General features: G+C 41.7%; 1 protein-coding gene across 3 annotated transcripts in view; it reads right to left on the reverse strand.

The window, feature by feature from the left end:
- Positions 1-208: 208 nt before the first annotated feature.
- The window catches only part of LOC146974351 (roundabout homolog 1-like), a 79520-nt gene continuing 52865 nt past the window's right edge, over positions 209-26863 (reverse strand). For 2 of the 3 annotated variants that reach the window (XM_085797551.1, XM_085797552.1), the window contains 27 exons: positions 20510-20667; positions 16833-16953; positions 15771-15909; positions 15541-15668; positions 12044-12168; positions 11782-11953; positions 9438-9643; positions 9254-9335; positions 8989-9157; positions 8704-8870; positions 8420-8541; positions 6903-7137; positions 6585-6706; positions 6251-6422; positions 5751-5948; positions 5039-5065; positions 4173-4212; positions 3823-3977; positions 3284-3646; positions 3082-3201; positions 2847-2982; positions 2003-2155; positions 1469-1926; positions 972-1112; positions 655-876; positions 406-560; positions 209-303 (listed from right to left, as the gene is read on the reverse strand). In XM_085797551.1, coding sequence (XP_085653677.1) covers positions 289-303; positions 406-560; positions 655-876; positions 972-1112; positions 1469-1926; positions 2003-2155; positions 2847-2982; positions 3082-3201; positions 3284-3646; positions 3823-3977; positions 4173-4212; positions 5039-5065; positions 5751-5948; positions 6251-6422; positions 6585-6706; positions 6903-7137; positions 8420-8541; positions 8704-8870; positions 8989-9157; positions 9254-9335; positions 9438-9643; positions 11782-11953; positions 12044-12168; positions 15541-15668; positions 15771-15909; positions 16833-16953; positions 20510-20667 — 4301 coding nt within the window. In that variant the 3' untranslated portion in view covers positions 209-288. The remainder of the gene's footprint in view (positions 304-405; positions 561-654; positions 877-971; positions 1113-1468; positions 1927-2002; positions 2156-2846; positions 2983-3081; positions 3202-3283; positions 3647-3822; positions 3978-4172; positions 4213-5038; positions 5066-5750; positions 5949-6250; positions 6423-6584; positions 6707-6902; positions 7138-8419; positions 8542-8703; positions 8871-8988; positions 9158-9253; positions 9336-9437; positions 9644-11781; positions 11954-12043; positions 12169-15540; positions 15669-15770; positions 15910-16832; positions 16954-20509; positions 20668-26863) is intronic. The other variant, XM_085797553.1, reaches the window with a different exon arrangement.

The raw sequence follows: 26863 nt of genomic DNA on the forward strand, positions 1-26863 counted from the left end.
AAATGTGCATTCATCTTACTTTGCTGAGCGACCAGAGGTTCAGGCTCCTGGAGACTGGTCACCCAAAAAGCAAATAATAAACAGTGCATCAAATTGAAGTCCACAGACTTAAACATGAGAGCACTTCTTTTTTTCTTTTTTTTCCAACATCAAATGAGAAATGTGAAGTAGAAAACGATAGCATGTGTTGTGCAGTTTTTTTTTTAAAAGTCTTTTTCCATATAGTAAAGGTCAGAGTCCTTCGTCTGAAGCAGCTGCGGGATTTTCCTTTTGTGCTCGCATTGCTTCTTAGCTTTTCAGGAACTGTGAGGAAAGACGAGTGTTATGATTTTTTCCTTGCATGTATTCAGGGAAAATATATTTAGACACTCAAGTAAAATTAAAATATCTTGGGTTTTAATTTACCTCTTCCACCTGTCCCGTAGATGCCACCTGTCCTCCCTGTTTGGTCCTTGAATCTCCACATGACATAAAGCTGGATGGATTAGGATCATCAGGTTCCCTCTGAGCGGGACCTGATGGGAAAGAGGGACGACTGTACAGAAGGACGTCCCCAAATTCTGAGGGAGAAACAAAAAAAGCAAACATTTTAATCGGCTAGACACTTCATTGCTTATTTAAAAAATGTCTTACTTTAAATAATCCACTGGGTACCTGAGTGCTGTCGGCTTTTGCTACTTCCTTTTCCTCCCAGTGGAGTCTTGTGCTTGTCCTGGCTCTCTCGATGCTCAAATGTGCCCTCCCTCACCCTATGAGTCCCAGTGCTGCCTCGTCGACCCCGGGCGTCCCCAGAGCCCATCCGAGGCAGCGTGGCTCCCCTCACTTTATAGTCACCATGGGACATTTGGCTGGAGAAATTCAGAGGCATGCAAGTGTCTGGGGACATGGAGCAGAGCAAAGAGATCCAAATGTAAGCCTCATTATGAGATACAGAGAAGTAAATCTCTAATCATCCTTAGTTTAATCTTTACCATCATTGAAGACATCTTTGGGTTGGTAGCCCTGTTGACCAGACTGGTTCTGTTTATGCCTCCTTGGTCTTTTATGTGTTATTGCAGGACTCATGTTGCTGTCTGTGGACATGGGGCTGCTGGGACGCTGGTGCCGCCGGTCTAAAATCATCACAGATTTATCACAAATAAAAAACGTTTAGAGTGTGCATAAATGTCACATTTAACAGCAAACTTACAGCTAAAGACTTTAATTATTTTAAATGCCCAGAGTTATTTATATTCAAACTCAATAATTATTTTAGTCAAATATTAACGAGTTGATTTATATTCTCGTGTTATTCTTTTCTTCCACACATATTTTCTGCCAAAGTTGAAACAGTTTAGCTGATGTGCACCAATCAGGATTTGGAAAAATCAAAATGTGATGACACCACTCCCACACACAGACCTCCACCTCCAGATTAGCAAACACTAACTCATCTAAGTTTTAACGTCTTCTGTAAAAAAGTCCTCACCTGAGTCCTCTGGGTATCTGCACATACGCAGACCCACAATATCCCTCGATGAGGCTACCGCCTGGTTGAAATCGCCGTCTGTAAAGAAGGATCCTTCTGAGGTGCTGACAACACTGGACCTGCCTGATGAGATGTTGTCCTCAGATGCTGAGCCCCAGCTGTTGACCATGGACCCTGTGACTGATCGGTCCAGATCCCCGGTGCTGGAGGCTGGGGTTTGGTCCAGCCCGTGGAAGAGCAGCTTGTGTGGAGAGGGGTGGTGCAGCTGGTGTTTGTGCTTCTGCTGGTTGTGGTGTTGGCTGTAGTGACTGTCAGGGAGCTCTGCGTCCCTCTCCTCTTCGGCCTCCTCCTCCTCCTCCTCGTCCTCTTCCTGTTCATCAGTGTCCACGCAGAGGGGTATGGAGCTGTAGGTGTGTGTTGGGGAGGAGAGCGGATGAGGCTGGCCGGTGATGTGTTGGCTAAAAAAGAAATGGTGCAGTCTTATCAATGTTGTCAAACGTCTTTGCAGGATGTTGCATCAGTTGATCTGGTTACCTGGGGTGCTCGGCTCCGCTGTGAAAACCGTTGCTCAGCTCTCCCTCTGGTGACGTCGTAGGTGGGTGACTATAGGACACTTCAGGGGGGGATGAGGCTGCCCCTCTGACTGGTGGAGTTGGACAGCTTTCTAGTCGCCCCTCTGTGTCAAAACTTATATGAAAAAAGCAACTGATTGAGGTAATGGCTAAAGGCATGATGGGTATTAGCAGCCCCAACACATTAGTCAGAGCCCATTAGACATAAATGTAAATCGCTTGCTCGTCGGACTCTGCCATTACCCAAAAAACGTACAAAGGTGAACAATAAGCTTTCTGTTTTTATTACTGGAATATACCGAATGCTTGTCTCTCTTCTGTTCACTGTAAGTAATTTCAATGATAGAAATCTTACTGTCTGACAAGCACGAATATCTAAATTGTCTAATTAGCCTGTTTAAGGAGTTGGGTGTGACAATAAGGCTGTGTTCTGACAGAAGGTTTGCAGGTGTTCCCAGCATACCTCCAATTAAACATGTGTGGGTCTGCTAACTTTATCATTATTTCATATTTTTCAGTAATTTGAACCTGGTGGGCTACACCCCGCTAATGAGCGACATAAGGTGCAGTAGCTGCAGCTTCACATGACACACTCTGCAGTGTTTCTAATTTTATCTTATTCACTGTTTTGCCAGTCAAGAGCGAATCGATTCATATATTTGGCATATTTTAGAGTATTTTGTCTGCATTTCTTTTGATTCAGAGACCCCACTTCAGCTCTAATGAATTCAAGTGCTAGAAGTGAATATGTATAATTGTGTGCGTGCAATAAACAACCATCTGTGTGTGTCTTTTTCCCCCCCTACCTCCTTTCCATGGGAAGGCTATACTCATCACAATCCCAGGCATTAGCATGAGGAGGAGACGGGGCTTCTCCCCAGCTTACTGCATTATGTTTTGGCATCTTCGGGGCCCGTGTTCCTTTCTTTTGATTTTGACTCCCTGAGAAGAAATGCAAAAAAAAAAAACGCAGCGGTAAACACAGACTTACGGTTTGCCTCATCAAAATTCATCATTGGACAGAGCAGCTGCTGGCCTTACCTGAGGTGCTGTTGCTGCCTCTGTCTGAGCTGTGATGTGAGCCTCCTGTGCCGTGATCGCGGGTCTGGTTGTAGGCGATGGTTTTGGGATGGATCATTCCTTCATTTCCTTGCAAATGATCTGAAGAATGGAGAGAAAAGCAAATTTGTAACATCTTTTTGTTTCACATAAAAAAAATAGTATGAAGCGTAGCACTGCCTACCTTTATTTAGCATGTTTTGCTCAATTATGTTGTACTGCATCTGTGCTGCCATCTCCTTTGGTATTGGAGGAGGGTTGGGGGGCTGTTTCCAGGGGGGCATGTCCAGAGGCTCTGCTATAGCACCACCAGAGGCTGCCTTACTCTTGATGCTGGCCTGAATGAGCTGGGTGGTGGCATATGGGATGGGCTCATATGTGGCTGAATCTCCTCCTGGACTTGCATAGCACAAGTTGGAGTTGTTGAATGTTTTAATCTCATTGAGTTTGTTGGAGAGATTCACATCGCTGTAAATGGCCGTCTCTGAAGAGAGCTGCCCCCCCTGTTTGTTTTCTGGATGGTTTCCATAGTTGGCTATGCAGTCAGCTGAGGAGGATGTGAAACAAAGCAGCACATGGACACATGAAGACACAACCCTTTGGCACTGCTGGAAGCCGTTTGATTTTTATCAGACACACACAGATGCACACACACAGACAAAGAGACAGCATGTGTGTCTAATAACACTGTAACCTACGACATGAACTCATTCTTGCACCAACCTGGTCGGCTGTATGTTGTCATGTTGCTGTCACTGGTGCCATTGCCATTATTGCAGCAGTTGATGCTACAGTCCTTGTGATTGGCACATGCATTAGGCCAATTGTCTGGCAGCCACAGCTGGTTTAGCGGTTCCCCCATGCTGAGGAGGCCAGGTCTGCAACAAGGAGGACCACAGGGCTGTCAGTCAAAACCTGCTGTCTTCATAAATCACCAAAGAGGAAACAGTGGGGTGGATGCAGACAGCTCATCATCTAGAGCAGGGGGACACCTCCCCCTAGTGGCTCTACAGTGCCAGTGCATTTCTTCCGCCTGCCTTCATGTAACTCAAAGGGATAAAAATATCACTCACCTGCCAGCACTGCACACAGATTCTCCTCTTTGATACGCAACTGCAAAGAGACACAGGGAAACATTAAACCTTGATGAGCTGTCAAAAAGTGGAAGTGCCAAAGGTAGAAAGTCTAAGCACAAACCTAAAGTCAAAAGTCTGCATATACTTCAACACACACTTCTATCCATAGGGCTCAGTCTGGTTTAATCTATATGAAAACAACACAAACAACTGCCTGCGTCTTTAGCAGCCTCTCTGTGTGACTACACTACTGATTTAGAAACACAGATTGATACACCACCGGTACATCTAAAATGAATAAAGATTCCCCTGTAGGATATATGATGCATTATGCATTTTCCTTTTTTAATCAAGTGAAACGAACGAGCTAGTGAGCAGGTGAGCTTGTCAAACTATCAGCATGTCGATGTTTGTGCAAATGCACATTGTTGCCTTTTTATTATAGGCAAATTTCTGCTACGCAATTCAACACATCCATATTCACAAGTTGCTTGTACTGTATAGGTTGACTTGCAACATTTCCTACTTAAGTTCCTACTTTAGAGAAGAAACAATTGGATCACTTTCCATTGTGGCCCATGCTTTACATGCAACACTTCAATACTATGTTTGTAAATCCTAAAAAACCAGTGTCTCTCAAAACTAATTCTACTTTACTCAATTTGTTGGCTGTATTCAATGTATTCTATGTTCATATGTTCAAAAAATGTATTCAAAAGGTTGTTTATCATTGTACAAACTTGGCGCAATCAGTTGTGCTTCCATACTTTCCCATTTTCACTCACTATCTTGGGCTGTTTATATGAATTAGACAAAAATTGACATGGTACATAACAGTAGCAGATCAAACATTCTGTACATACCTGTTGGTGTAAAGGTAAATGATGGGACTGTGGGGACAGATAAGAGAGAGATCAGAGATCAGTTTTATCATACTTTAGCATCACTATAACTATGTACTTGAGACTATGAGGTTTTGTTTCGTGTATCTGCTGTTTGATGGGCATCTCCTTATATAAAACTCAGTTTTGTGCAAACATTTAAATAGCCACATGTCATTTGCCTCCTGCATCTTACAGCTGCCTAAGACATTTGACATGTGTGCCCAGGTGAAGGTTAATGGGAGTGACAGGCAACCAGAGAGGGAGAGGAGAAAATAACGGTGATACGTATTATAGCAGACATAGTAATGGCAGCTTGACAGGCCTCGCCTCAAAAATCTGTGCCGTGTTGAGGAAATGACACTCTACAAATGAGCAAGTAAAGGTCAGCCTTTGAACGTCTGCATAATCGCAAATGCAAATTTGTTTCTGAAGTCTTTGTGTCAAAGGAAGATTAGACCAGAGTATTTTTCAACTCTTCATGTGCTCTGCTTATTAGACTCTGAAAATATCCCTGAATATCACTGGGATGACAACTGCTGCTCACTGAAGTAGCAGCATGGAAACAACCTTCAAACATATCTGTAAAAGTAAAAAATGTTTTGCAGTTGCACACAGAGTGTAATTTTGCAGCAAACACACATCAAACCTCCTTTTTTGAAAAAAAGTATATGCATGTCAGAGGAACACACACCCTTTCGGATGCCAGTGTATGTGCTGCTTAGGCCACTTCTCTTCTTCCGGTGACGGTAGAGCCACACGCTGAAAATCATGAGGACCAGCCAGCAGGTGGCACCAATGCCAGCAATAAAGGCGGGCTGCCTCACCACATCTGAGATCTGAGACAATGTGTCTCTCTCCTCACTGATGTCCATCATCTGGCCTGCAGAGTCTGATCAGCAAAGGAAAAACAGAGAAATTTGATATATTTTTGTGCATGAAAACAAAAGCAGTGAAGGAAATGGAAAGCTTAATGTTTCAGTGTGTTCAAAAATGTTGATGAAGCTGGAAAACTAAAGTAAACTAAAAAAAAAATCTGAATGGCTAAGAAACAGTTAGGAAGCACAACATGGCGCTTTATTCAAATTTCTACATTCACAAACATTTCAGAAGTTCAGAAGTTTTCATTGTGAGCTGCTGTCTCTGTTTTAGGCTCAGTTTGTCACAGCTTCCTCATTGAACTTGAACTCCTACCTAACTGAAAGAAAGTGACATCGCTCTTGACCCCAGGTCCAGCACCGTTGCTAGCTGCAACCTCTACGCTGTAGCGAATTCCTGGTGCCAGACTTGAGATGAGCACGGAGAAGGTGGAGCCGTCGACTGACTGGTTTACATGATAGCGACTTTCATTACCCAGGCACCAGATCTGTCAAGAGAAGGTGAGGAGGAGACAGTATGACAGCGACTGCCTGAGGGACACATCCAACATCACAAGAGGCATCAACAGTCTCACAAAGATGCAATTTACATTTTAACTGCGGTACACACAGCATTAGTACAGGAGAGGGGGGGAGCCTTCCTTTCTTACCTTGTACTCCTGAATGACTCCAACCTCTTCCAGGTCTGGAGGCGGTTTCCAAGCAATGAGGATGGCAGTTCCATTGGCATTACTCTTTGTCACTGTGACACTCTGTGGTGCTCTGCTAGGGGCTGAGGCAAAGAGACACACAGTTAACAATACAATCAATGTCTCTGGCAGCAGCACAGTGAATAGAATAGTGATAACAAAACAACGTCTGGCTGCTTGTTATCTACATATACAGATTGAAAAATATAGAAGAATTGCACCAGTGTTTTTCAAGTTCCTGTCAGCTTTTTATAGAAACACTGAACTTTAATCACTCACCTTCTTCTAATGTCTTAACCACCTTAACCTCACTGTCAGTCCCCTGGAACTCATCAAAGAAGGGGCGCACTTTGAACTCGTAGATGGATCCTCTCTTCAGCTGACCGATCACCACCCCGTCCTCCCGTGGGCTGCGAACATCCAGGACACTCCACTGCCCCTCAGGCTGGCCATGCTCAGCAGATGCTCTATAAAGCACCTTGTAACCCTGGATGTATGGGGACTGCGTCTCCACCTGATGGAGATGGATAGATAAAACACGCTGCATAAATGTCATTACATGCAACCCTGAGAACTTTTTATTATGAGCAGCAAAACAGCAGTTTAGTTCAGTTTATATATACATTTATATTGGAGGTTCATAATAATATTTGCACGTGAGTTAAAAGAACACATGTCTAGGAGGTTAGAGCTTCATCTTGTGAACACATTTTGCAGGAAGGATCTGTTGAAACTCAGTTAATTCCCTTTTGGCTTTAGGGCGATACAGATTAACATTTCCCCATATCTGTGAATTCTCACAGTAAACCGCAATATGAGGTCATTAATAGTTTCCTCTCAGGAAACTCTGTTTAAAATCAAGTCAGGAGAGGACAAATCGCTTTCCATTTAAACCACACAATTATGATAAAAGATGCCTTAAAAGATCTCTGCGGGGGCATCCAGACATAAAAAAACACATCCACAGCTATCTTTTTAGAGACCTGTCATTGACATACAGTACTGTAATCTGCTAGTCCCTCACCTAAATTATCCTGACTAAACCATCATAACTACAGCTTGTGTAGCTGTTAGGTGATGCATTGACTTCCATTCATTGTGACCAGTCGAACCCTATTGTTAACCCTCGCTTTGCCCATTAACAATACACATTTTCCCCCCTACCTAACCTTCAAATGTTAGAAATACTGTTTTGCCTCTTGGTCCTGTAAAGGTCAGTTTGTAATGGAAAAGGTCAGAAAGAGGTTAAAAAAACATGTGAACACACAAATTCTACAAATATATCATTATGCCTTAGGGAACTAATGATAAAGTGTCCTACAAAGATACACACACAAAGATAAATTCAAAACTTTGCAGTGGATTTATTCTCTGCTTATACATGCTCAGATAGAAATCCAAGGTAATTTCAAAATGAAATAAATAATTCAAACACATTTCAAGGTAGTTTTAGACTCAATAGTCCTCCTGAACTATTTAAAGCTCCATGTTTCACTGAATCTCTGTTCAAAGAATATTTGCTCAGTCATCATAGAGCTGAAAGACTAAGTGAAAACATGTCAGAGAGAATGTTGGTCTGCTCTGAAATGGCTTCTCGTAAAAACTCATAAACAGCAATGATTTTTAAGGTCTGACCTTGGCTTTTAACTTATTTGTTAATGTACAGTATGTGTTTACATTTACTGGTGAAACTGCACAGTTGACCTTTTCCCATATTTACATTTTACATTCACTATATTTAACTCTGACAACCTTGAGCATATAGTTCACATGGTATGCCCCCCCCCCCCCCTTACCATCCACTGCAGCCTGACAGTAGTAGATGACAGGACAGTTGGTGTGTGGAGGTGGATGACTACATCTCCCAGCTCCCTCTGGATGTGACGGTGATCCACTCCCTGCATGGTGGAGGTGCTGTCTATTGGTGCCACAAGGAAAGAGGACATTGAATAGCAACAGTGAACTGAAAAAGAGCTTGCAATGTCACCGGGCTGCAACAAACATGCAGTTTTTATACTTTAAGTGGCATCTGTTCAATATAGACAGAAGTTGAAATTGAGATTGAGAAACCCACACTCACCCTGTGTTCTGATGGAGTCCGAGATTGGACTGGGGTCACTGAGACCATAAGCATTCACTGCTCTCACCATAAAGAGGTAGACGGCTCCAGGCTTCAGGTTCCTCAGAACAAAGGTCTGGGTCTTCACATGCTCAGCAAGAGTCACCCACCTGCTGCCGAGTGTGTAACTACAAGAGCAGGTGAGGGTATGAAAACAAAGTGGGGAAAAAGGTGATTCATTAATAAACTTGCTAGACAAATGTGTTACATGCAGTTAAAACATGATGGATACTTCATCAGTCTAACCTAAATCCCTCGATCAGGTAAGATGTGGGTGTTGCACCAGCACTGGGGTTGGATTTCCATGACAGGGTGACGGAGGAGCGGGTGATGTCGGTCACATCAGGTTTTAACGGTGCACTGGGAATCAGGTTAGGATCTGTGGGATGACTGGACTGGACAATAACTCCAAATTCTGCCACAGAGATAGAAACAAATTCATTAAAAATTGACAACAACTTTTCAGCAGGAACCGTATTAGCAATTCTTCTAACTCTGACTCATAACCTACCTTCCACTTGCAAGTATGCTGTCCAGGAGGCCTCTCCATTTGGACTAGAGGCAACACAAGTGTAGAAGCCTGTGTCTCCCAGCTGTGCAGAGAAGGTACAGGAGTAGACATTTGTGGGTTTGCTTACCTCAGCACAGTCACTGTATCTGTTAACTACACCTGCTGTAGTGACTTCAACCCCTACCTTAGCGTAGCGAATCTCCAGTGACCCTGTGTCTGTGAGGGACATGCGGGAGTCCACTGGAGAAACCAGGACACCATCCTTCTTCCATTGGACTGCAGGAGGTGGGGGGCCTGAAGTCTGACACCCCAGGACTACTGTGCTGTCCACAGGAACAGTCTGGTTGAGTGGGCCCTGTCTAATCACAGGAGGAGGGTGGTCTGACCCAGCTATTAAAAAACACAAGCAAGGAAGTTTAAGACATATGGTTAGTTCCTGTAGACACACTGCATATACATATACATATACGTACATACTGTACCTAAAACACTGATCATTGTTCAACTTTTTGCAGAGAAGTCAAAACCCATATTAGTCTTTGTTTTTTTTAAATTAAATGTCAAAATATCTCAGAGACAACACAACTGATGGAAACTCAATGTAAGATTTGAATTTCTCTCTCTTCTCTCCAAACTATATTCAAGTTTTCTGTGGTCATCGTTAGGGAAGTGAATTATTTTTGGGGCTGGTGAAATATCATTGTCATTATATGTTCAGCCTGGATAAAATGAGGTGTATTCTATGCAATAAAAGCATTTGGATACGTTTTGGGAGGGATCTCCAGTGTTATTCCCAAGTTCATGAATTAAGCCCTGTTTGTACAAAGTGTGCGTTACTGTCTTGTCATGGAATTAGTACTTGTGAAAATTGTAAAAAGGAGCAGCATCTCACAGCCATGTGATTAGGATGCATCTGCATCTCACTGCAACTCTGTTTTATTCTGGTCAGTGACCTTATAGTACAGATGACATCTGTACTATTATTATTAAGTAACATTTAAAAAAAACAGTAAGTAGTGTCAACAGTACATTACAGAAGAGGAAATTGGGAATTGATGATCACTAAAGATCAAAGCTGAAGAGAGAGACAGAAATAAGAGCACAAAAGATGAAAAGTAGAGAAAATGAAATGCTGCCAAAAAAAGAAAGACAGATAAGATGTGAAAGATATTGGGAGGAAAATTGGTAAAGAGAGAGAACAATAGGTTTAGCTGGCTGTGCAGGCAGTGAAGGAAAAAGAAATCAACTTTTCCCCTCCAGCGGAGAGCAACTAATCGTTCATTCGGCAGTAGGTGCTGCTGAAGCCAACTCCAATCACAACGACAAAGCCCAACTAATAACAATCCCACTTAGATAACACAGCTCTCTCTCTCTCTCTCTCTCTTACATTTTAAAACCCTTTGGATGGGGGCAGGGTTCTACGTAAATAAATAAATAAATACCCTAAAAAAAAGAAAAATGGTGATGGAAACACACCTTGAAAACCGCCGGCAGCACCAGTTATTTCCATACAAATGCACCACTCCAAACAGGGATAAGAGGAGAGTGGTGGGATGGGGAGAATTTGGGGGGAGGGCAGACACAGGTACAGATGAGAGTGCAGTGCTATAAACCAATGAAAAAAACTGCATAAAACATGACCCCATTTTTTTCCCTACTTCCATTACCTGCGACAAATTTTTCACTGAGTGGACGCCCCTCATTTCCCTACTAGGTGGCCGCAGAGCATATTGCCAATAAGAGCAGCAGATTATCCATTATGACTAAAAGGGCTGCACCAAACAACTCAATGTGTAGATTCAGTAAATGTCTGTTTAACCCTGAGGCAATTATCTTCATTAATTTAATATATGTACATAGTACAAAGTTACCCAGACACATGTATTCATGATCACACAGGTCGTTTAATTGGGAGCCTGTAGACTTTCCTGGTGGTTTGTAATTACTGGTGTGGGCCTCCGAGCACATTTAAATTGCTTTTTTTTTTTTCCAAACAATTAACACAGTTATTTCATCACCTAGAATTGGGATGACAGTCCATCAGGCCGCTTTACATATAAAAGTACCTGTAAGCCATATTGTATGTCTATGCTACAGTCCTAGTTCACACAAATCTCGAATACAATAGCTCACAGATGGTTTGTATTAATGGAAACAAAATTTAAAATGGATAGTAATTATTCTATTTTCCCTTGTCTTCTTTATTCAGACTATACACATTAAGAAATGGGACACTCCTTACACGCCATGGGAACAGAGGGTTTTGATCCCAACATGTGAACAACATCCTCTGAAATCCCTCTCCTGACAGTTAGTAACCAAGGCCAACTACCACACCTGAGGGAGGCAGCTCTCACCAGTCTGCAACCTGTGCCAATTTGTAGCTTAATATACCAGCTCAGCCAAGGAAAACTGCAGCACAAAGGTAGTCTGTGTAGCCAAAAGACAAAAAACAGAGGAGCTCCAAATGTGCTGAATAAAAGCCCACCCCCCACATCTGCCCTCCATCACTCCCTCCCTTTACTCACAGTCTGTGACCTCCAGCAATGCTTTGGTAATAACACTGCCTGCGATGTTGAGAGCCTGGCAGCTGTAGAAGCCGCCATCAGAGTGCTGAACATCAGTAATGGTCAAACTGCCCATCTGGGAGACAGACAGGCGGCTATAGGGCTGTGGTGGCTGGTAAGAGAACAGGAGACTCTGGAGGGGGAGGACGACAGAGATCACAGACTTAGGAGTTCATTCATGAGAAGTGATTTAGTGCGATGACAGACTGAGGGTCAGTCTCACCTCGCTGCCCTCCCTCTGCCAGAAGATAGCTGGCTGTGGGTTGCCCGTGGCCTCGCACTGGAAAGTGACTGTCCTGCCCGCTGTCACCACCTGGTTCCTGGGGCGTATGGCGAAGGCTGGGGGCACTGAGGAAGAAGAGAGGCCCCAATTACCACACATTTTCAAAATTCCCTATTTTAGAACACATTAGTATGCATAGGAAGCTGAAGGAATAAAGCAGGCTTAGTGTGTATATAGCAAAAGCAGTTACTATTACCTTTCTTAATGAAAAATATAGAAATGTTTGTATTCATTTACCCACATGTCATGAATTACATACTGTATTGGTGGATGGATTTAAAGAGCAGATAGGACAATGACAGGGGCTCATGATTTCCTGTTGCTGTCTGATGGTGGATGACGGATGGATGGACAACTTACCAGTGTTGACTACAAAGGGAAAAACACAAAAAAGAGCAGTGAAATGAGTAATCAGGGTGCATACAGGGATATGCAACTGCACTCAAAAGTATTGACACATGTTTGAATGAGTGGGCACAATGGAAATGATACAAAAGAGCAGAAAACAGTCAGTAATATATGTACATAATCAACAATAGTCTTTCTTTTGAACTTTTTGATGTGATTAATATCCTTACACTTGTGTAATATTGGTGATTATAATTCATTGTATCTCACTATTATGCTTCTACACACAAATGTGAAGAGACGGAGGGATAAATTGAGAGAAAGAAAAAAAATATGAGTTCACACTGTGATAATACACATTTTACATTCCTGGTTAAAATTATTGGAACCCCTGAATTTCAATTACATAATTCAGAACGTCCTCAGATATAAATGCAAATAAGGCAATTTTGTATAACTGGAATATTTTCATAAAATGTCCAAGGTTACTGAACAAAAAAAACTTCAATAGTTGTATAAAAAAGAGGCATAAACACCATGGAAACATTTATTGACACTCTTCATTAAATTTCAGTTTCAGACCCTTTTGTCAACGACAATCTCGAAATGTTTCTGATAAAAGTGTCTGATGTGGTTTCTGCCACTCATCCAATGTTATGTATTGACACTCTTTCAAGTTTGCACAAGTCGATTTCAGCTTTCTCTAAAGGCTTTCAATGGGATTCAGGTGCCAATGGACTCTATTGTACGCACTTTAAAACAGTCCGTCTTTTCCTTTTCAGCCATTCTTTAGTGCTGCTGGATGTGAGCCGTGGGTTGTCCTACTCAAAGACTCAAAACCTTTGCCTCAGTCTAAGTTTTCTAATGCCGGGTAACACAAATTTGTTCTGAAATGCCTTGGTCATTTTCTGATGTCAGAATTCCTTTGATACATTCAAAGCCTCTGGTACCGGAACAAAGCAAAGCAGCCCCGCAGCATAACAGAACCACCAGCATGTTTCACCGTAGGTAGGCTGTTCTTTAGATGCCTTGTATGGTGTTTTATCACACTAACACTCACAGACTCCTCTCACTGAGTTTCCTCCCAGAGACATCTTAACAGTTTTATGGTTGGGAAAGTTCTGACATTACATTACGAACTGTGAAAACAGACATCTTTGGCAATTGCCTTGTGGTCTTATCTCCACTATGAAATTATCAGCAGTAGCGATTAATTGAATTCAGGTTATTTGCGAATAAATGTGTCCAGCATATTTTTTGTCTGTATTTTTGTACTGTGTTTCACCATTATAAAACAGTTAGTTGTTGTTCAATAACATACAGCACAGCTTATTAAATACTCAGAGTACACAACATGAGATAATTTGCATTTATTTCCCAAAAAAATTCAAAATTCGTTTTTTCTCTAGTCTGGGAATAAATTAGACTCAGACTGCATATATTTTATATATAAATATGTGTCAAGGATGTCAAAGGACAAGGCACACCATTTAGCCCCAATTACACTCAGCAGGCTTGTTGATTGTGAGGTGTGAAAAGAATATCTAATTGCTGGTTTGAGCTACATAGCCAGGCAGCCTTGAGACACATTTAGACAAAGATACAATCCTCTAATGAGGACATAAACCTGTGAGGGCCGAGGTGGGATCATTGCGTCTGGAAAGAGGGGAGAGTGGGGAACTGCAGGGTACGGTGCAGGGTTCTGCTCTGTTAAATGTGCTATACAAAGACATATTTTGAGATGGGAACAACTGTGCATCTTGACATCTGTAAACTAGATTTATAGTGAAATGAATGGCTAGCTAAGCAGCTGGTTTTGGAACTACTGTGAGAGGATGACTGCGGTTATTGCTCAACATTTTTGTGTTCAAAGAATGTTTTTAGAAACGCATATGATTTCGCATGGCGCAAGGAAGCTGGGTTTAAGCTCCCCATCTGCAAGGACATGTGTCAAGTTTAGGCAATTCAATTTATCTAAAAGTTTCTTCCAAGCGAATGCCTGATAGATTATAGATCATTTTAATGAGTGCAGAGCTGAGCAGTCTTTTCATTTCATGCCTGGAACCTGTGCAAATCTTAAAATGAGTAACCTCCTTGGCCTGCTGCAGTTGTTTCAAATGGCAACTGTTTAATATCAACCAAATGTTCTAAGTCAGTAAAAATGATTCTGTGGTTAAGACTGCAGCCATGACTGAGCTAGCCAAAGGTTAAGTAAGAGAGTTTTTTTATTCAATTATGAAACACACATACACTCAGATCGCTCTCTGTTCCTCCCATAGTACAACTACTAGCAGTTATTCCTGTCCTTCGCCATTCAAAATTAGCTTTGGTCCCCCATGACGCCTGTTTTCTCAGGTTTTTGGAGGGACAGGAAGACAATATAATTGGAACCATGTCATTTCTCAGCATGCAACCAACCCTGCCTTATCTTTAATTAAGTCCCACTGTCCTCACAGTGAGGGTGAGTGTGTTTATGTGTATGGATTTCGGCCTGTTAGTGCAACTATGAGAGGTGTCCTGCCGCTCATTTCCTGTGACTGATTTAAAAACTAAGGGTGTCATTGTGGCAGGACAACTTGGACCGAATGAATCCATTTTCACGTAAACATTTACTTTGCATGGTCTCCTCAGTTTATACACAACATTACTATGAAACCCACTGTAAACAAACTGCAGCAGTGTCTTATAGTGCTTATTATTTAGAAGTGGTGACTGCTGCAGACACCATATGACCTCCAGACCTCCAGCCAGGCAGCCAGGAAGTGAGGGAAAGAAAAAAAAAATCATAAATCACAAATACCCGTGAGATAATTTCGTCCAGCACTGCGCTGAGAGAAACAGCCTAGAGCACAATAATGAAAACTAGGTCTGGATAAAAAGCAAGGTAAAAGTCACAGCCTGCTAATTTGTGACACTATGAGACAGGATTAGTTCTCCTGTTAGGCTGGAAGCAGCTGTTTTGAAGATACTTCATCCATGAAGAAACAATCAGAAGTCCTGGAGAAAAGTGTGTAAACTCTTTACTGCATAGAAAAGAGGATGGCACTACGGTTGGAGGACATTAACTGTGAGGGTTGGGATGTACTGACCGTGTACAGTGAGCGTGGCGGATGCTTCAGACTTCCCAACCATGTTCTCCACCACGCATGTATAGGAGCCCTCATCTGAAGAGGTCACTTGGCGAACAATCAAGGTATGGTCCTCGAGGATTTCAAATCTGGAGGCAGGACGGACACACACAGTCAAGAGATGAAAGGAGAAGTTGGAACACCATGTTTGCATGGTAAATGACTGCATGTAGAGGTCCTTTGTGTATTACCTGCCCTTAGGCAGGTCAGAATCGTCTTTTCTCCAGCGGATAGTGGGAACAGGGTCTCCTTGAACCACACAGTGGAACTCCACGCTCTCATCTGCCAACACCACTACACTGCTGGGCCGCTTCACAAAGGTCGGTCGCTCTGGAGGACAGCACAATAGCTTGTATAAATATTAATATAATCATCTAGTAATTAACATCTTTTCTTTGTATAGATTATAGCATGTACAGGTCTATTCCAGAGTGAAAAACATTGAAATTGTTGTAAAACACATCTTTGTGTAATTCTTATATAATAGCCTATATAAGCTTATATATTGCCTAAGGTACAACATCTAGTAAAGTGTTCTACAGTTTTACAATATTACTTCTGAACTTACTGAAAATGTATTTAACTATCAACTTTTGACAGAAATCACTTTTCTCTGGAACATTTCATCTGTAGACTCCCACTTCGGTCTGCTCCACGATGAATAAATAAATCTGGCTATAAAATCAAGCGCATGTTGGAGATGTAATACTGTATTCTGGTGATAATCCTCAGACAGTCTCCAAAGTCATTCATTATGCACAACCTGTAGAACAATGCATCCTGACCTGTTTCTGTATTCAGCAGGATTATTCTCATAGCCTTGAACAGCTCCATGAGGCACTATACGGTATACTCCCAACCTTAACCAAGGTCATCGAACTGTGTGATACTGATAAGAGCTCTATTCTGATGGGAAATGTTAGCAACATAAAAGAGAGGGGCTGGAGAACAGAGGCTTGAAGCAGGCATTTGGGCTGGGAGCCGTCGGAGGCAGCATGGGGAGCACTTGTATTGAAAGGTTTGAGAGGCTGTAGCGCCGGATGCATCGGCGGTAGATGCTCAGCACATGTTTGGTTGGAAGCACAGCTGACAGATTGGATGGTAGTCCTGCATAATCAACGTAATTAATGGGTTATTATACCCCAGTGACAAAGACCGCACACAGCAGACTGGCAAACGAAAACCACAGAGAACTGAGAGGGTACTAACTGAGTCACGACGCACAACGCAATCACAACGCTGCAAATTTTTACCCAGCACGGTGAGTTCGGCGATCTCGCTCTCCCTCTCCCCCACCATGTTGGTCCCGACGCAGATATATTTGCCCGCGTCACTCTTCCTGGTGTTGGTGATCATCAGCTTGCCGCTGCGGATCTGAAAGACAACACAATGTTTGCACACCTGTATTTGCACAAGACCTTACTTAGCCTTGTGTGAGCTGTTTGTGTGCACGAGTCCCCGAGCGAGTGTACCGCATTCGTGATGGGTGTAAACATGAATATGAATTTTGTGTTAAATTGTGTGGCAGCTAAAGTCTCCTGTATGAATATGTCTACTTTTAATGTGTAATTCCACCCACATACAGTCACATTTTCGTAGAGTGCATTTGATGGAGAAAGAGCAAGTAATGTCATGTATGTCTGGGTGCATCTGTATGCACCTATTTATCTAAGGAACAGAATTTGTGCTGCCTTTCAAGCTACACAGAAGGTCACCCATTATAAAATTACATAATTCATATCTAGTGCTACATGAACACAGAACCCGGCGAACAAAGACATTGTGTCTTTGTAGATTCAGTCCTCAGATGTTCAGTCAGAATACTTTGCCTTTCCAAAACTTGTTAGCTTCTCTTCACTGATATCTGCGCACACACACCAGTACACACACACATACACACACACACGCACACGCACACACACACACGCACACACACACACACACACACACACACACACACACACACACACACACACACACACACACACACACACACACACACAACAAGAGGTGGTGGATATATGCTCTCCATGCTGTTTTTAGTCTTTTCATATCCTATCCACCACACGCCCCCACAGACCATGGTAGCTGTCTTTATGGTGCTTTGAATGTGAGCTACTCTATTGATAGTCTGCAGATATCCAATGTTAAAGGTGATACCGCAGCAGCAGTGAGCAGACATGAAACTGTAGTGGGGGAGCAGATCACAAAGCAAACACAAGGCCATTCACTGCATCCAAATATCTAAAACCTTCTTCCAGGCATCAACTTCAATTAAACTTTCAGCCCCACTATTGTGATTAAAGATAGTCTTGTGTGTCTCTGGCCTACTCGAAACACACACACACAGCAATGGTGTGGCTTGCCTGTAATTGCACAGCTCTGTCATTTCTTAAAAGAGGTCAGAGGTCAAGGCTGCCCACAGTGCGGCGTCCATAAAGCAGGCAGGGGATTCAGCGTCATGCAAGACAGCACCTTGCTTGGTGGGCAGTCACTGCTCACCAGCTCACAGATGGAATACATCATTAAATTGCTGCTGCAAGGATGAAACCGACAGCCTTTCATTTATTAGTCATCCTCCTTCAGGCTAACCTTCCACCACAAGAATCTCACACTATCCACCAGATAAATAACAACTAAAAGAGACCTAACTACGGCTGGCGTTCCAGATCTGCTGCAAACGATGTGGTTTTGAGAGGAAGATTTAACAAACTGTGGTGCGACTTGGTGGTTTAATGTTCTTTTCACACACAATGCCAACCACTGGTAATCACAGGGAGTAAGAGGAGAGGGGTGTTGGGAACTGATATTGCAGATTCAGCTCTTCAAGTGTTGAAAGGATTAGGTTGGGATGTTTATAGATTCACATTAGAGTCAATGCCAATGGAATCCTAGAACATACAGACATTGACAGCTCAATTAATATAAAGGATGAATTTAGCTACTTCCAAAGTTTGAAATATATGTCATACTTTTGGCATCTTAACTGCACTTGAAAGATAAGCTAATTGTATTGAATAAAACATTTTTCTAATTACATGAATGTCTGGATAGATACATTATTTGCTCTAGATTATTAATAAGCTATATTTTCATAAAATGCATATTAAATCCAGGTGAATTAAGTTTTCCAACTGAACCCTACTGTATGTAATGATATTTGTGTCTCAGTTTCACTGAGCATCCATAGGCACTTGGACGGTTCAGTCTTTGTAAATCAGTATTCCTCATGAACTGCAAATATATACTTCTCTTGTGAACTTTTAGCTGTTTGCTGTAAACACAGCTGTACTTGTAACTTTAGCAGCTGATTAAAGAGCAGACCATGAGCTTTTTTATTTCCTTCACTGACCAATCCTCATTTTTAGCAGCAACTCCATTACTAAGAAATCCAAATGTGGTTTGTCTATCCTCCATCTTGGACACTGAAACCTTAACTTTCATCCTTGCTCTCTTCAGTATATTCCTTTTTCTTCTTCACATCGCCTAACATGCCCTAAAGGCACACACAGTCTCTAGTTGCTTATTCTGTGATATACATGCATTTTTCTGTGTAAAGGCACTTCAGTGTTTGAATTAAAATCCATAAATCACACTTTTGCCTTTAAGAACCCTCTAAAAATTGTCTTTAAGAATTAAGTCACAACTTTATCTACATATCGGTATTAATAAATGATGGTCCAGCCCACAGGGGGAATCCTCAAAAAGACTGAAAGTAACTATGAATCACTTGTGGTGGACTCCTTTGGTCTTTGTACAGTAAGTGATGTCTTTGAGTGAACTCTCCTGGCAAAGACATATTTCCATATAGAAAAGATGATTAGGGAGGACAAAGACAGGCACGCACAAAGTACAAAGCAAAAAGCAGCCTTTGTATTTCCCTCAGAGGAGCCTTCCCTCAGCTCTGATCCATGCCTCTCCTTAAATCAGAGATAGCTGCTCTGTCCATCACAGTTCCCCAGAGAGGCTCTACCTGTCACTCCGCACTAACATGAGCTTTGAATCTTCTCCGGTGTGTCTCTGGGAGCATGCACAGACATTCAAATAAACAAATCAACACACACACACATACAGTACACACATGGACAAAATCATGTGAGCCGCTCAAACCTGGTTACATGCTTGAGTTAAAGGCATGAAAGACCTGTTCTTGTTTCCCTTACACATCAGGCACAAAATCAATTCAGTTTATACAAAAATATAAAAAGAAAATCGCTGCCACATGACAGCTTAATATATCAGACTAATGCCATGCTAATGCTCATATGATGACACTTTACCAGTGTCAGCTAGTTGGTGTTATCTGGTACTGTCTAGTTTTTTTGCCAGGAGTGATATAAAACAGAATTACATGCTGTTTCTTTTTCATGCATTATTTTTATGGTTGGCATTTTCTGTTTTTCTCCTGGCATTTTCACGTCTGTGTGGGCACAGATAAAGATGATGTTATTATCTAGTGTTCCTGTGACCACAAATAGATTTTGACTTAACACGCTTACTCTTCTACTACACCTCAAGATGACAGAGGTGAGAGGTAATTGGTTTTTTGGCGTTCCTAAAAGGGCAACTAAATACCAAAGATTTACAGCGAACAAATTAGTATCTTTGTTTTGTATCAACCAGTGATCAGTAATTCTGTCTTCCATGTGAGTAATAAAACATTTTGGGTGAATTAGTCATTCAAAGTCAGAAAAAGAGCTGAAACAATTGGTTGATGCATAAGTTAGCAACAGACTGATTTCTACTAAAATGAACTGAATATATTTTAGTTTATTCTCTGGGTTGGCTCTGGGAACTGGAGAGAGGCATTTGATACTCGTCTGACATTACCATCTCTACAGAAAAGATCATTTGATAAAGAAAATAAAAAATAATAATTACTTAAAGCCAAAGTCTGCATTTTGTTGGAGCTTAAAATGGCATCACTTACTGTGATGCGTTCATCTCTGTCGTCTAAATTGGTTCCATCTTTCCTCCATGAGATTGTGGGTTCTGGGTGCCCGCGGGGTGGTTGGCACTCCAGTACTGCGGGTTCACCCACTGCAACCATGACATCCACAGGGTTCTGCCTGAAGTCATCGCGTAAAACTGGAAAACAGAGAGAGAGAAAAAAAAGAAGAGAATAGAATTTAATGATGTTTGGGGATGATTAGACAATAGCAAAGCTAAATATTTGCTCATTTTGGTGCCTTCATGTGGAGTTGTAGTTATTGTGTCAATGAGAAGAGTCCATTTCCATGACTGCCTGATGTGGTATTTACAGCTTTCACAAGTGGGAACTTTATAACTCTGAGTTCAGAAGTTGTGACATAGCTCACTTGATGCTGTGTTTTAAATGTCAGAAACCAGGGAAATTGCTTTTATTCATTTTATTTTATGCCCAATCATCTATTATTTTCTTGTTCCTTGCATGGCAATGAATTACACAAAACATAACTGTCAGCACTTTTGTGTGAGAAGCAAAGCCACAATCAGTCTTATTATTAGTCACCTTGTAACAATGTTCTTCAATGTTACGAGGCGTCAACCACTTGAACAGCTGGGTATTGTGCAAATGATGTCAAACACACAACCTTACAACTTCCAACTGAAGGCAGCATAATGAAGGGTTGTTTTCTTGCTCCTCCAGTAGTTTTCTCGCTCATAGACGCTTAACCAAAACAACTTCAGTGTAGCAAGCCGTTAATATTGTATTAAACTCAGCATCTACCTAACATTAACTCATCCATTCAGTACTGTAATAATATAAGTGACAGAATCCCTCACGATCTCTCTTTGACTCCTGTGCTCAGACAGTGAGTAAGGGCTATTTAGACTGGCTGCTGAGGAGGCTGGTTGTCCCGATGGCTGACAGTAAGGCGAGAAGATAACTGCTACAGAGAACCGCAGAAAGGTGAGATCCAGACGGCTCCCCTAGCAGGCAGCAGAACGCTACCACAGCAATTTATCATCTTTCCACAATGAGGAGCACGGAAGAAGAGCTCGCATCTACAGTACTCCAAGCAGCTCCACAGAAAAGTGTGATTTCTAGTGGTCACACGCGGTTCCTTCCTGTCTCCACCATGGACCTCATATAAAAGTCTTAACTGCACAGCCTCAAGGAGGAAAACTTGATGAGGGATTCTCATAATATAAATATAAAAATAAAAAATACATATTTTTCAAGATCAGAGCAGAGGATAAACATGATTACCAAGGAATGTTGGTGTGTAACAGAGCGAGGTGCACATCATGAATGAAAACAACCTTTTTGTCACATAAAACTGAGCAGATTCCTGCTCCTGATGAGGTGAACAACATGTGCTAATGTAGACGCCTGTGCATGAGTGACTGCTGTTAAGCATTCCCAGTCTTAAATTACATGGGGGGGCTTAGAACCTGAACAAGCCAAGGGAGCTGAGCCAACACAGAGCTAGCCGAATAGCAGAACTCAGTGGAGCTGGGTTGGGGTAAAAAGACAGGAAACAATGAGGAAAAGGCATAATCACTCCCAGATGGCGGCAACCCGTTCACCTCTGGCTACAGATTTGTACATAACGCTGGGCAAGCGGGTCCGTGATGCCTGATGAGCGGTGTGGATGTGTGAGAACAAATTGGGATGACCTTCTAATTGAACATGTTTTGGCCCCTCTATCTCTTTGAGCTCCACTCTGCTGCTCTGCCCCTGTGATCCTCAGAGCAGGGTTGCGACTGGCTGACTGCAGTTGACTGAGTGCTGATGGGAAACAGCTGTCTGACCCCCCCACCACACACACACACACACACACACACCCTCCTCCCCCCATCCCCGCCGCCGCCGCCAACACTACCATGTCACATGATAAAAGGCATTCCTCATGGGACACGAAAATATGGCTGAGGTTACTTCAGACAGGAAGAAAGTGAGACCATCACGATTGCCTGTACAGTGTGTGTGTGTGTGTTTGTGTGTGTTCATGCGTGTGTGTATGTGTTTGTGAGTGCATGTTGATTGATTGACTGATGCTATCTTATAATTCCAATAGCAATCACATTACACATCTGTTTTTACAATCTTGTAAGATCCAAATGTCTCCACAGGATCTGAAAGCCTGGAGTATTTCCTCGAGCCTCTTTGTTAAAGATTTACTTTTGGTGATAGCCTTAGTTAGTGTAAGAAATAAGGCAAGAAGAGATAAGGGTAAAAGGCAGAGAAAGCTCATGAAGGTTAGTGAAGAATTTTCTCATAAGCGTGCATGTTTATGTTTTCAAACAGGGCAAACGCTGGTGTTTGCGTGTTACACTGTTGTGCTGGGTAAGCACACAAATAATCCAGAACATATGTTTGTAAAACTGACTGTTTATATTCTCAGAAGGGAAAATATATCTGCTTATTGCGTTATAATAGGAAATTATGCATGCCCAAGTAAAAACCATACAAGCAAAAACGAATGTAGATTTCAACTATGCTAAAAACCGAAACTTTTTTTTCTCCACAATCTTCAATTCCTCCTGCTGTCTTGCATTCCTGTCTTTTCTTGTCACCTACAGAAACAATGTAATTCCTTCCTATCTGTAAACAAATCATGATGTTGCTGACATCTGTGTCTCGCCTGAAATCCCTGCAGTTAGCATTGTTCGCAAAAACCATCAGGCTTCAAAATTGGGGAGAATGGGGAACATTAGGACATTTGCTGGATACTAACATTTTCAAAATGTGGGGTGAATAATTAAATGTGGACATCCTGATATGACTGCATCCTGAATCTAAGGACGTTTGAGGAGTTGCAGAAAATCACCACAGAATCATTAGTATTTCTCCTGTATCTCTTTGTCAACTTAAAAGACCTCAGCTAAACCTTCTACTTTACTTTAATCTCATTCTACCTTCAATTATTTCCCTCTTGCATCATTTTTTAAGGCTTTGCGTGCTGTATGCTGCCTTATTCTCAAACCATACATACAAGAAAAGATAAGATAAGATGTACCTTTATTGAACTCCCTTAGAGACGATTCAATTTGACACAACAGCACAAAAGAGTAGCAGCACAAGGGGGGAATGTAATGTTATTTATAATAACAACGTGTGTAAAACTAAAAATAACTTTGTTTTAGAAGTTGTACACATGTGAAACTTGCATGATTTCATTGAATAGAAGCCATTCATAACAGTGAAACCCACCTCCACTGCTCCTGAAGCCAACCTAGCTCGCCTGTTCAGCTGGAGCTTTGCACCTTGCACTGTCTTCTTTTCTCCCTCCATCTGATCCCTCTAGATGAGAATCTCATAGCTTACTTCAAAGCATCAGCCCTTGGCCTCCCTACCCTGGATCTGACAGTGTCTGACTTTTTGTTAGTCCTCTGGAGCCTGAGCCAGAGCTTGAAAGGCCTACTGCAGCCGAGCTCCAATAATCCTCTCTGCAGAGTCCAACTGGACCAGAAATGAAGACAATCTAACACCACAGATAGGGTTGGGATGGGGCACGCACAGTAACCGTAACCTTATCACAGTGCATCATTGCACGCGACAGCCAGAGATACCTTTCATCACAACGGTCAAAACTAAGCACCTTTGTTACTTCATTTTGGATCCAAAGTGCTTTTACAGATCCAACTGTACAGCTATTTTAGTGCAGCAATCATTTTAATGTCCCAAAGTCCACATCAACACCACTGTAAGGAACCACACTGATGGTTTAATATCAGTTATAGCTCAGCTTTGCCAAAAGCAGACAACAGCTGTGCATGCCTCTGCTTCCAACTCACAAATATAGTGGAGGAATACAATTAGCAATCAGCTTATCCCAGTGTCTGTTTAAAGAGCACCGACAGATTTATTCTAGGTTTTTATGAAGAATGGAGTAAAATCCTTTGGAATTCCCACATCATTAGTTTGACGTCTTTTATGTTTTCAAACGCTTTATAATTTATCAAAACCTTCAAATGACATAAAAGGAGAACACAAATGAAAGCAGGGAAACAAGCCATGACATGTAAGCCACTGTTGGCTCTAAGAATTAAATATTAGCAATGGGATCACATTCATGCAGTCAGCAGGGTTTGAGCTTGATGAGCATAATTAGCTGTCGACAGTTTAATAAATACAGTTTTCTTTGTGAGTAAATTAAATAGAGGGAAACATCACATTGTCTATAGTCGACTGAGAGTCAGTGGAACAGTGTGAGACATAAAGCTACAACCAGCAGGAGCTTACATTAGCTTGCAGAAGCATACAGACTGGAAACACGAGGAAACTGCTAAACTATCTTTGTCCAGAGAGAATGTACTTATTAGCATTTAGCTCAAACTGAACCTAACGTCAGGTTACCTAACCCGTACGAAACTGTATAATAATACAGATAAGAATGCCTCACATGTTACCAAATGGGGTTAATGAGCTACAGTATGTGTAAATTTTGCTATTGCTTTGCTACACAGCCTCCATCACCAGCTGTTTATTTACCAGTCCAGGGAAGAATGATGCAAGTTCTACAATGTATTTCACTTTATTCAACAACAGCTGTTTCCAGTGGTGGCAAGCTAAACATTTATTCTTTTTTCTGTTGGAATGAACATGCTGACCAGCTTGCTGTGGCTTTTTGTTTCTTCTCATCACTCTGTAGCACTGACACGCTCTGAAAGTCAGTAGAAGAACCGAAGAAGTAGCACTGCACTGCTTAGAGGGTGTATTATAACCTCTTGCCTTGTAAATGCAATGATGATTGAAGCTTTCACCAAGTCTGGTTAAGTAAACAGCTGTAAATGCTAACTTTGGTGATGTAGCAGTAGCAAAACCTACAAGTGATGAGGTGTTACAGCTTTAAGCCAAAACAACCAAAAGAAGAAGAAGAAAAAAACAAGCCAATTTTCATTGGGAAAAAAAACAACAGAATTTATGTGTCTGGAAAATAAACTGTTCAGTAACCAAGACTTTAACAGGAATAGTATTTAATAGGACTATTGAGCATTATGCAAAACTATTCTCATAACACCACAATGGTCTGATATTGGAGTTCTATACAACATAAAAAAAAAAAAAGATCAGTAACTTATTCATGCATCTCATACACTGGCTTTGGTAGATGGTTCAATAGTGAATGGAAAAAAAGTGAAAAGCTAAAATGTTAAAAGGAGAAAAGCAAGGCAGAGCACCAACATTAAGTGTCTGCCCATACTCTTATTCCTTACATATTGTAGACATTTCATCAAACCGTGTCAGTGATATGTAAATACTGAAATGGAAAAAGAGAGGCAGAAGCTGGAATTATGGTTCCGTGGTACTTTGGACTGAGACCGCACTAAAATAAATTATTCCAAGAGTAAGTAGTAAAAATAAGTACTGGCATCTATTACACTGTCCAGAAGTCTTAATGTTTCCCAGTGCTTAAAAACATTAATTGTAGCTCAAATACAAACCAGCTTTCTTTAACTTAAATATCCTAGCACAAACCTGATTAAAAATAGGCATTCTACATGTATACACACAATATACAGCACTGTGTAAATGCCATAAATACCCAAAGCTAAGTTAAAAATACAGCTATAATCCAATCCCAGCAGATAAGAAATCCTTGATTTCTCTCACCATCTCTTTCCTGACCTCTTCTTACACCCTACCTCTCTGCTTCTATCTAACCCCCACCCCCATCCTCCTCCACCAGCACCTCCTCCTCGTCTTCTTCTCCTCCTTGGACTGTTGTCTGTAGAGACTGAAAGCTGCAGGAGAAACAGCTGCTCCGCAGAAAAACCAATATGTGCAGCTCACGTATACTAGCTGGTCAGATAGATCGAAAAAAGACTCACACACGCGCACATACACACACGCACGCGCAGGAGGTCCAGTGGGCCCTGTGCCTCTTTGCAAGCGCATACCAGAGCCAATAACATGATATGAACTGCAACCAAGCAAATCCAATAAAAAATGGAGGTCCCACACATACAAATTAGGATACATGCATTAGCTCAGTATCATAACTATGCCACATGAGATTTGCAGAATACACTAGCATCCAAAAGACACCACACAGTGCTTATAAAGGAAACAAAAATTCCTGGCTCGTCCTCCCCAAGCTCCCTTATTTGAATTTCATTTTCTGCAAAGAAATCATTACTCAAAAAAGTCCCAGGGCAAAAAGAATTTTTCTTTTTTTGCAGGACCATAAACCCATCTTATGTCTGGCAAGCCAATTAACTCAACACAGGAGTTCACTTAGGAGGATAAAGCTCCCTGCTGGGCCAAATTCTACTCTTAACTTGTTCTTTTCTCTTGTGCTTTTTCACCCTCAGACTGAGAAGACCCTCCTCTGTGTATATATCTCTGTTAGGC

Source organism: Trachurus japonicus, chromosome 14 (genome assembly GCF_045865225.1).
Source record: "Trachurus japonicus isolate A0001 chromosome 14, Traja_1.0".
NCBI classification, from domain to species: domain Eukaryota; kingdom Metazoa; phylum Chordata; class Actinopteri; order Carangiformes; family Carangidae; genus Trachurus; species Trachurus japonicus.